Raw genomic sequence first — 11383 nt, 5'->3', positions numbered from 1 at the left:
TCAGTGTCCTGAGGGGAACAAGCAGCAGTGGCAGTTGCCCTATGGGGAGGAGCAGGTGTAGGGCTCAGGTGAGGGTGGGGAGGTCTCTGGGCTTAGGGGACTGCAGCTTTGCCAATCAGCACTGGCAATGCCACAGCCACAACCAAGGGGGTGAGGGGGAGGAGCAATGGGATAGAGAAGTGACCAAGAGGGGTGCGGGGAATGGAAGCAACTGGATGGAGGAGGAGAAGCAGGAGCACGGCTCAGGTGAGGGTGGAGAGATGCAATCTCTGTGAGGGGGCTGTGGCGGGGGTGAGGGGAGCAGTCAAGTACTAGCACGCAGATGCTCTGAGATGGTTAAGCTAGTAGCATTTAAACGTTTAATTTCAATAGAATGTTTTGGAATGTAACCAAAGTCTTTCCTGCTCAGTACTGTTGCCACAGCACAAACAGTGATGATATATACTTGAGAAGTTTGAGAGAGAAAAGGGAGTTAAACAAGACAACAGTGAGAATTCAGTAAGAGTAATAGGTACACTCATAAGTGGTTCATCCTTTGTTAATCACAAAATTTTAAGTGAAGCACGTTAGAGATGGCCATTGCACAGTTTTAGTTGAAAAACAATTAAATATTTTTATTTTTATTTTTAAAAAACATGCATATTTTTGTACACTTTAAAATCACCATTTACATCCCAATTTCATTTATATAACATTTTTGTGAGATAAGGCAAAGGGCATCAACTTTGTAGAGCAATCATTTGTGGCAGAACTTTGTAGCAATCATTTTTACATTAAAGACTGTAGGCCCAACCAATCTACAAATCCCCTTAAAAGGAATATCTGCGTTTTAAATGTATTAGTCCTACTGAGGTCAACTGAGGTCAGTGGAACAGAAGTTATAATCCTAAACATCTTTACTTAGAAATGTTTCAACAAAATCAGTGGAACTTTCTTCCAGGTATATTTTGTATCAGAGCATAAAGTATCTTGCAGCCCAGTTCTAAGTTAAGTTCCACTGAATTTTCTTCCTAGTAAATATAGTTAAGATTGCAACTTTAGTGCAAATACACTAACATAAGTCATTTGGAGATGACGACATCTATTGAGACACATTGGTGACCACTGAAGAAGGTCGTTTAAGAATCGATTCAACAGAAAATGACAGAGGTTCATTTGTTGACAATTTTGTTACAACTTGTTTGGTCCCTAAAAAGTCTTTTGCATATCTGTCTATGGTGAATTTGTATTTTTGGTTATCTTTGATGGTACACTCTCTGTACTTCTTAGATGCCTCATCAAATGTTGTTTTTAACTCTGGCCCTGATTTGTTGTGTTGTGCATGTTGGAATAATGAATGGAATGGACTATACTTGAGTGGTGATGGTAAATGCAACTTAGTGCTTTCTTTGCTTATCTTGCTGAGAGAGCTTTCTTGAGGAGCCGGAGAATCCTTGTCGGAAATCTGTGAGAAAGTCCTCTTAGGAGGTGAGAAGGCTGACTTCTCACGGGTCTCCTGAGGGATGTGCTGAAGTTCATTTTGAGGTGGCTGAATTTCTCGAACATGAGGAAGCAAGAATGAATTTCCCGTCTTTGATGACATCATGTCAGGCTCAGCGTTTGGACAATCCTGATTTTGTGAAGCCTTCGAATCCCAGATTGCCCCAGGTTTGAGGGACTGAACTGCAGTAGCATTGAGAAGGCACTGCTGGTAGAGAAGGGCATCATTAAGGGGGCCACACTTTGGCCACACTAGGAACCTAGAAGGCAAAGGGTACTGCCTGTAAGTGGTGGCAACACTCACATTTGATGAGATGAGTTCCATGTTCCCTGAACCTGAATACTGCATAGTTAGATCCAGGCAGGTCGGCAGGAAGTTGCAAAACTCTTTATTAGAAGCTTCAACCTGATTAGGGCCAAAGGCAGTTTTGTACGAGTTGTATTCAGCCCCATGCACCATGCGATTAGGCAGGAAAAAGGCAGCAGCTTGGGTGGCTTCCATCATTTCTCTTTCCTTATACTCTCTCTCAAGCATGATGTTCTCCAGCTCTTTGTCAGCAAAGGCCCGCCTTTTTCTCATCCTGTCACTCACAGGAGGTGGCAAGGATGAATTCCCTCCAAGATAGGGATCTGCTGGAATGGGACGATAACCTGAAGAGGAAAAAAAACATGAATTGATTCTTTGAATACAAAAATCTGGGTTCTCAAAAAGAAAGGGTAAAATGCTAGAAGAGCTACATATTAAAGGAACTGAGTACCTCCTGTATGATTGTGGGTACCCTCAATTCCAACTTAAGTTGAGACACAAATACCAGTGCCAAAAGATATCAATACCTATAGCTACTACATTTCTAAAGATAAATCATTATGTATAGAAACATAGGGGGGAAATCCAAGGAGTAGGAGAAAAGAAAAAGGAAAAGGAAGTTAGGTCAAGGAATTTGAGAAAGATTTTTTTTCCTAAGCTTTTCAGAATAAGTTGCAAAAGAAGGCAGTTTTCTGGACTAAAAAAAACCATGATATATCCTAACCAAAACCTCAAAATTATAGACATAAAAGGTAAGGTACATCCTACACATACACTTAACTGCACGAAAAGCACCAAATTCAGTGGCATTCATGCTTAAGCATGCAGAACCTTACAACTCTGGTCTTCATGGTTTTAACTCACCTTTGCTCTTTTAAGTGGTCCAATAACTACCACCAACAATTATCCAGAAATCAAAGGACCGCAGTATCAGAGGTTAGAACAAGCCCTTCAAGCCATTTCCAGTAACTAGCACTGACTTAGGAAAAAATACTGTGATATATCTTGCAAAGTACAATAGGGTCCTTATTTTACAAGACTGCTATCAATATCAATATCCATTCTGATTAAGAAGCATGGGATTATTTTTGTGCCTGTTTTCAGGTGTATTGGAAAACAATTACAATTAAATTGTTCTACAAATCATTGTCTGCTTGTTAGCAATTATGTGTACTTTAGACCAATGAGCATAATTATCAAAGTAGGTTTTTGAATGGTTAATTCACACAGCCTTAGAGACATCATAGAAAGCTAAATTCATTCTGCTGCTTAAATGTGTTACATCATATTAACATTTTATATTACAAGAATATAAAATATTCTAATAATAATAATATTGTTGTTAGCCGCCCAGAGACATAAGTTTCGGAGGAGTATAAATTTAATAAATAAAATAAAATAATAAATAAGAAGTAGTCATGTTTCTTTTGCCCTTACTCTAACCCATGTATAATAAAACTGAAGAAAAGGGCCAGGAGAACTTACTGCATCCCCTAAATTTTGATTAGCCTACATGATGAGGAAAATTACTCAAAGTAATCACATTGAAATTAAAAGGTTAATTTTGAGAACTCTTGCTGAAAGGCAATACATACATATTCATAGCAGTATTGGACACTATGTGCTTGAATATTCACCCTTTACATTAGCAGAGCAATCTTAAACATGTTTACTCAAAAAGTATCACTGAGTTCAGTGGGAATTAATCCCTGCCTGATAAGAGTGCTTCAGATTGCAGTCTAAAAGAGTAAAGGCAATTACAGTATATACTCAAAGTTTTATTCTAGGCATATATGCTCAGAAATAAATCCAACTGAGTCCGATACCGAGTAAATGTGAACTAACTACCAAGTAAGTGTGCACAGAATTGCCTCAGAAAATGCACATAATAGGTTCTAAAGCTGCAATTCAGATGCATCAGAATCAAAAGCAGTTTTTTTGTCACCAACTGTAAATAAGAATTAGTTTGTTTTGCAAACTAATAAGAAATTTAGATCTAAACATGTACAGTATAAAAGTATAATAAATTCCAGACTTTAATTAAACCTGTAAATAGGAGAGATACTGAACTGATGGAATAGTTTGTACTGGTTTTGTTCTGAATTGTACAATTGGAATAATTCTCCTCAACAAATTAGTGGTTTCTCTTCAAGAGCATAATGTTACTTTTTATTCAACGTCCTCCAACTATTGCCTGTACTGAGATACTGTAATGTTTATCTTAATAGTAATAAATCAACTAATTACAATCAAGACAGAATGAACTTTTAAAAAGAATTAGTCATTGAAATACACTTAATTGTATTAATTTGCTTGAGGGGGGACTTTAACATTTTAGCTTATTGAGTTCTCTTTGAGTTCTCTTTGATCTCAAGTTGATCATTCCCAATATTGGTTTCCTCCAAATAATCTTTTCCTGTGTTATTCCAATTATTACTTTGAAGAAGAACTATATGAAGTTCTATATTTTTTGCATATCCATATTGTTGTAAACTATATTTAAGTCATCAAATAAACAAATCCCATGGTTTTCCCCGCAAGCATAATATAATATGCCTCTTAATTGTGTGATAAAATATTTAAGCTTTTTATTTGCATAGCTTCCAGTAGATTCTGATTCCTTCCATGGTTATTATGCAAATACACATTTTGGTTCAACTGACAATATATGCTTCCATCAAAGGAACTTCTATTGATTTTTCCAAGCAAAATTAACATGCATAGAGACAATCCAAGAAAAAGTAAGATGTTCCTAAAATCATTTAAAACAATAGGGTTAAATGCAACTAACTTGTGCTTGATTGTTTTGTGCTTGACTGGCCCATTTACTATTGGATTTCTTTATTTCACATTCTGCAATCTGATATCTAGCATTCTGCAGCAATACAGGGAAGTGCCAATGTTGACTGCTTCACTACATCACCACCATCACCACCGAGTTACTTAGAGGTTGCAAAGTTCAAAGCATATTACCTTCTAAAATGCTTTTTGCCAGCAAACTGGGTGTCCGAACATGCCTCTGGTACACCGTCTTGCGCTCAAAGTTAGTCTGTTTTCCTGTAAGACCTTTCTTATCCTAAGAACAACAAAAATTTAGGTCAGAGTGAACTTCAAGGATTATTTCTTTCTTCAATAATTTTTTGTCCTGCTGTTTTAAAAAAATGGCAATATACAGACAAGACAAGACAATTCCTTGTCCATTAATTAGAGGGTTTTTTTTAAAAGAATTTGTCTTGATTTGTATGCCCCCTCATGAAGCCTACCTAGGCCTTACCACATTACTTAGAAATGAGCCCTTCTTATTTTAATTGAGTTTTCTTCAAAATAAATTTCTTTAATGCTCAAGTGTCAAACTGTGTGATCCTGAACACTCAAGAAGAGATAACTTCCAAATCATAGGCAAGAAAATTCCAACCATACTTAAGCACATTAAAAGTCCTATTGATGTACATGTGAGAAATTTAAGCATGTGTTTGAAATCAGTTGTCATAAGCACTAAGTGCTTAACTTTGACTACAATTTTTCTGTACAATAGTGACTGGGGAGGGGGAGAGAGATACTGACACTCTTTAAAATATACATTATCTTTCTGCTGCACTTTACGCATCACTAGTTCATCTGTGTGGGTTGTTGTTTTAACTACCTCTTTAGGCAAATATTTTTGCACCCACTTCGCTACTGCAAAGGCCCTCTCATAGAGAAACTTTCTAACAGGAAACCTTACATTAGAAAAAGCCTTTGATGGGAGTTAAATATACAGAGCTGCTAAGGAAAGTGGAATTTCTGAAACCAGGGCATTTGTCTCAATCTGGATTCGTTTCTTAACCAACAACTCAAGAAAGCACTTGGAGAGAAAAGAAACACTTTTGTGTCTCATGCCTTTCGCTAAAACCTGCAGGCCGCTGGAAAACTCTGGTAAACCCTAGGACTCATTGCATTTGAAGACCCCCAAGATACAGCTCGGACGTCGAAATACTTGGACTGAAGCCGAATCATTCTCACTGAAGACCAACATCCAGTCGACTTCCGCCCGGATCCAGACACATTATTAAACGGAAACAAGGCTCGGTTTAAATCCAAGTACTCCAGCTGCCCAGGCCGAACCTCAACAGCGCGTCATGAACATTAATGGCGTTTTCCTTGGTCGAGGGACCTAGTGAAAATAATTTGTTTTCGTTGAAAGGAATAGTTCTGGGTTGCCCTTCCCACCTATCAGCGTACTGAAGTTTAGATCAGCCGCAAATCATACGTCTGGGGCCCAAAATGCATTCCCCTAAATGGCAGAGTGACACTCGCTGCCCGGTATTCATGACCTGCCGATTCTCAGCCCAGTTTCACTGGCGCTTCCTTCCTGGAAGGTGCTGAGGATCCCTGTCCTGCAGGTGAGCCGCACGCACTAATCAAAGAGAGGGGAGCCGCCAAGCTAACGGCCTGGCCCTCCGAACACGTTTACTGGGAAGGAAGTCCTGACCCGTTGCTTCCCAGACGGATGAAGGGCTGGGTGCCAAAATCCGTGGAGAGATCTGAAACGTTACTTCCGAGTCAAAGGTGTTAAGATCTGGGTGGAAGACAAGGTGCGTTCCCTTCCATCGGGTTCCGTTTATAAAGAAGAGGGCTCTTGGGTTTTATTGGCAAAGGGGGGCGGGGGCGAGCGAAGAAGGAGCCCGGCTCGTCTCCTTCTCCGAGCACGAGCAGGCGGCGGCGGGCTGGCAATGGGACTGGGAGGGCGGCGCTCACCTCGGTGGCCTGCTGCCTGCGGAGCGCCACCTGGGCGGCCATGACGCGCTGCCTTTCTACCACCAGCAGGCAGTTGGCGCACTGGCAGTCCCGCCAGCGGCAGAAGCGCTTGTGGCCCTTCAGGCAGGACACCACGCCGTGGTTGCGGCAGCGCGCGCACTTGGGCGTGCGGCTCAGCTTGCGAGTCTGCTGCTCCCCGACCGCCACCGCTCTCTCCGCCGCCGGGAGGGCCTCGGGCTGCGGAGCAGGAGGCTGCTGCTGCCGTCGCCCGAGAGCCCCGCCGGCCGCCCCGTCCTCTTCCTCCTCTTCGTCGTCATCTCCGTCTTCCTCCCCATCCTCCTCCTCCTCCTCCTCCTCCAGCTCTTCAGCCTCCTCTCCCAGGCAGGGCTGCGGTGACTGCCGCTGTAGCTCGACCTCGTCCAGCTCCTCCAGGCTCTCCACGTCGATTTCCCAGAGGTCCCCGCCGCGGGCAACCTGCTGCCCCTCAGCCATGGCTGGAGCCGCGCGGCTCTCGCCTTCTCCTCCAGCGCGCTCACTGCAGGGCACAGAGAGAAAGAGAAAGAGAGAGCGCGAGGCGCCTTGGATGAGACGCGCAGTCAGAAGAGTCGGCCTCGCTCGCCGCCCTCCCGCTGGCAGGCCGCGCTCTGGATCTGTCCGTCCACCCCAGCTACCATCCTAACAAAAAAAAGTCCCCCTGGAGTTCGGAGGGAGATGCTTCAGAGAGTAAGCGCGTGCCTGCTCGGACTCTGGACGCTGACTGGGTCGTATTCCTCCCCCAGCCCCAAACCTTCACGCACACGCGTGCACATGATGTCAGCGCGCGCTCTCACACTCAGTCTTTCATACACACACACTAGCCCAACTTTGAAGATACTTTCTCACATAAAAGCGTCCTTTTCTCACCACAAACTCCAACACACGCCAGCACTTATCACAGTCGCCAAACACTCAACTCCCGTCACTACACAAGCACGTAAAGGCAGGGCGCCGAGAGAAACTCTCACCTGCTACAAACAAGCCCTTAAATCCCGCCACAAAGGGACAAGGTGTCACTGAACTCGGCCTTCGCTCGCTCACTGGGCCAAGCAGAGGCTCGCTTCGCCACAGGTACACTAAGGCGTCTCCAATGGGCGCCCATGTGGCCAAAGACTTGATTTCAGAGCTCTCCACAACCAGGCAAAAGGGCTCGTTCGTCACCACACAGACGCCCCCGAGAAGTCGCACTGGACCTCCGGACGCTCATTAGTTCTGTCACTACCAATGCCCAGGTTATCCCTACCACTGGAAATACACACTTGCGCCACGCACATGGCAGAAAGAGATGTGACTCCAGAGGCGGTAGAACTGACTCTCTTCAAACTGTCGCTAGAGAATCACATTTTTGAAAGCATGAAAGAAATCCCATTCCTTGCAACAACTAGCGGGGAATGGGTTGGACCCTTCTAGCCGATATGGTGGGTTTGTTTTGTTTTGTTTTAATTCGCCGGGCATTTGTACATGGAAGAATATGCAAAGTGGCATCACCCACACAAACACTCTGATGTGGTAAAATTCCACTCTACCACCTCATTTCCATGCGGGTATGGACTGGGCCTTGGAGTGCGCATCTAGTACCACAGTGGTTAAACCCTCTCCAGATCGTCATTCACGGGAAAAGCAGACCTTGCGTCTCAGATGTCACTACAGATGCCCGAGTCCTTATTTCGACCAAAACAAATACACCGAACGGTTTACATACCCTGCCACAATACACAGGGTTTCACCGGAAATCTCTCGCTCGCTCGCTCTCACTCACACACAGAGAGAGACAGAAATCGGGCTTTCATTTTTTTCCACAAGTGCTCATACCAGTGCTTCATGCTTGAGCGCAAAAAATGGGAAACGTCTAATATAACTGTTCTCCAAAGTGCTCTTCCAAAGATATTCCACTTAGGAACATCTTGGGGTTGTCACTTCTTTTCTTGCCGGGCTCTAGTGTTTTTCAGTCTGCGACAAGCAGAAATTCAACAAGCCCACTTTCCACATCTCTATCCAGTGATACATATCTTTTTTTCTTAATAATAATTTTAAAAAAATCTTCGCGCTTGTTTTTAAAATCAGTACGTACTGCAATATCCAACGATTTATTAAAACGTGGTAGCGGATTCTGGTATAAGATAATTTCCTTTGTGCTCTTGTTGAACGTCTGCCTGTCAGGCTAAAGACACAGGAGTCTGTCACGGGAAGACTTCTCAGACTCCAAACGTACCTAGGCGTTTCTACAGACCTAGGAGGCCTTCTACTGTTCCTTTCCTCAAATCAGGGGAATCCTGTCAGGATTCTGTCTGCGTGGTTTGGCTTCTTCCTAAACACCTGTCCAAAAGCCGTTTTAAACTTTGTATATGATCTGTGAGAATGTAAAGCCTGGAAAAGACGATATAGCTATAGATATAGATATAGATATAGATATAGATATAGATATATTTGGTAGTTTCTTGGGGTTTTTTAAACTACACTGAATTAGGTTTTCTCCAAGAAGCACGGCACCTGATAATGTGATTACATTGTTATTTTACTATGCTGGCTGCGCACACAAACAAGGAGTCTGGTAATACCCCACTATGTCAAAGGGCCCTGCATCTATTATTCTGAATCTTACAAAATCGAATACTTTTTTGGTCAGCCTTGTAATTCTAGATAAATATCAGCACAAAGGAACGAATGCTGGAGATGCCATCCAGCCTTACACTCTGAGAAGAAAGTTTCAGTTGTTATATTCACTTTCTTTGGGATTAATCTCTTCGAAATCAAGGCCATCCTTCGCTTCTGTTTGCATAGTCTCCCGGCATGGGTTAGAATTTTAGAAAAGACGCCTCACTCTTTAAAATGTTCTTTGGACGAGTGGGAAAAGGGCCTTTCCCCTCTATAATTCCTACCTTGACTGCAAAAGCAAGCATGTGCCTGCTGTTTGTTAAAAAAAAAATTCCCTGTTTGTAAAGACCCCTCTAAAAGGCTCACTGACGTCCCTCCCCCTGGGATCTTAGAGGTGGCTACGGGCTATTGCTCAGATGTTGAGCACACCGTGTTAACTCAGAAGTAAACCCTATTGATTTACTTGATTTCCAAGTAAGTATGCCTAGGGTAGCAGGCCATAAACTCAACGGAAATAAAGGAAACGGTGCCAGTGGTTCGTACATTGGCTATGTTCCCGGTATATTCGACTGTATAGTTTATACAGTGTATACCCCACTGTACAGTTTAGCGGCCAGGCGTCTGTGTCGTAAGTTTTGGTTTTTCTTCAGCCACTGAAATCCCTTCAGGTTTCGTGGGCATTTAAAAAAGCTCAAGTAAAAGGAGGATCTCCCCATTGCCTGCATCGGCTGCCTGGGCTCCACAGAGTGCTCCAGAGCAGGTGGGGAGTGGTGACTTCAGGGTGCCAGGAAACATCCACGCACAAAATTTGCCTCTTCTCCCGTGGACTTTGACTGACACCCTTAAAAGCACATTTACCCAGAAGTAAGGAATATGCGTTTAATGGACCGTCCTTTTCCGTGCGCGCTTCATTCTGCAAGCACATCATGTTTAGGATGCATTTAAAGCTGCAATCCTGTTACTCCAACTTGAGAGAACATCCCCTTGAACTAAACGGGCCTTACTAACAACAAGAGGAACATGCTGCCGCTGTTTCCAGCCATGAAACCTTCCTCGATTAAAAATATGCATCCGATGTTTCTCTTTTTAATTGCCCCCGCCACGCCCACCAAATATATTTCCCAACAGTTATTTATGTCCGCGGTGAGAACATCGTGTGAATGAGAAAGGATAAGGCGAGGGGTGGGGAGATTCCCAATCCCAGCATTCGTCTTAGTATATATTACAACCCGTCACGGCACGAGTCTGCTCACACAAGCCTGCCTGATACTGCGCGATCACATACCGCCCTACATCACGTTATGCACCCTCACAAAACACACGCGTTGCTCTTCCTCTCTCATCGCCATCATCACCACTCATCTCTCTTATCATCCATCATGCGTCACTCACCAAAGCGACGAGTCTCGGGCTAGTTGTCAACTGCATTCAGTCCCATCGGCCACTGGACCTTGCCAAGAGACGCGTTGCGTTGGGAGCCAAGGGGCAACTCGAAGCCGATCAGGACCTGGCCATATCGCGGAGCTATGCAGAGAAGCGTCTGAGCGGAGATCAGCACACCGGCGGGCCCTGCAGCGAAGAGAGTGACGCCAGAGCAAACTCCGCAGATGTGGCAGCAGCAGCAGCTCTCGCGGAGAGAGTTCAGACCAGGGACAAATTTGCCAGTAGCCACACTTTCCTCACCGGACGTGGCAGTCAGGCACAGATTACTGAATACCTCTTGGCCGTCTCTGTACAGTCCTGCCCTGCTTCTCTATATTATCAGTCCCAGGTCGAGGAGGCTCGACCAACCGGTGGCGAATTGTCAGGTCGCGGGCATTCTGATTGGCTAGGCGGGACTTCTCATTGCCCCTCCTCCCTCTTTCTCCGCCCTTTCTGCTGTTTTTTGTTTTGTTTTGTTTTTGCCAGCTTGTGTGCAGCTGTTTTCTCCGCTTTGCTGGATCACCTTTTATTTAATAGCATCAGCAGCAAATTAGCTACGTGTGAAAGGTATTAGTTGCCACCCAGACCTGAAAATATATACAAAGAGAGTTGCAAGAGGCTACGAAACGCCCTAAGTTATAAACATTGTTACAATGTGAACGTTTTTCTTAGAGTACAAAAAAGGAGGAAAGCTTTTATTATTTGCAGTTGACTATAAAATCCACAGGGGAGAAGGCTCTAACTTGCCATTAAACTGTTCTGACGTCATACGGATAAAAACATAATCTGAGGAATCCGAAGCCAGTA

At 43.8% G+C, this 11383-nt stretch overlaps 1 protein-coding gene across 4 annotated transcripts; it reads right to left on the bottom strand.

Moving 5' to 3' along the window:
* Positions 1-593: 593 nt before the first annotated feature.
* Positions 594-10666, bottom strand: DMRT2 (doublesex and mab-3 related transcription factor 2). Of its 4 annotated transcripts, XM_053299158.1 has the most exons (4): positions 10547-10666; positions 6524-7058; positions 4760-4862; positions 594-2130 (listed from the first exon to the last, which is right to left on the bottom strand). In XM_053299158.1, the coding sequence occupies exons 2-4, from the start codon at positions 7013-7015 to the stop codon at positions 1082-1084; spliced, it is 1644 nt and encodes a 547-aa protein (XP_053155133.1). In that variant the 5' UTR covers positions 7016-7058; positions 10547-10666; the 3' UTR covers positions 594-1081. The 4 variants fall into 4 exon arrangements, with proteins under 4 accessions (XP_053155133.1, XP_053155137.1, XP_053155135.1 ...); XM_053299162.1 differs by lacking the exons at positions 6524-7058; positions 10547-10666 and adding an exon at positions 6008-6112; XM_053299160.1 differs by lacking the exons at positions 6524-7058; positions 10547-10666 and adding an exon at positions 5996-6087.
* Positions 10667-11383: the final 717 nt, after the last annotated feature.

The sequence above is a fragment of the Hemicordylus capensis genome, chromosome 2 (assembly GCF_027244095.1).
Source record: "Hemicordylus capensis ecotype Gifberg chromosome 2, rHemCap1.1.pri, whole genome shotgun sequence".
Lineage (NCBI taxonomy): Eukaryota > Metazoa > Chordata > Lepidosauria > Squamata > Cordylidae > Hemicordylus > Hemicordylus capensis.
The sequence above is the reverse complement of the archived record's forward strand: the minus strand, read 5'-3'. Positions and strand labels throughout refer to the sequence as shown.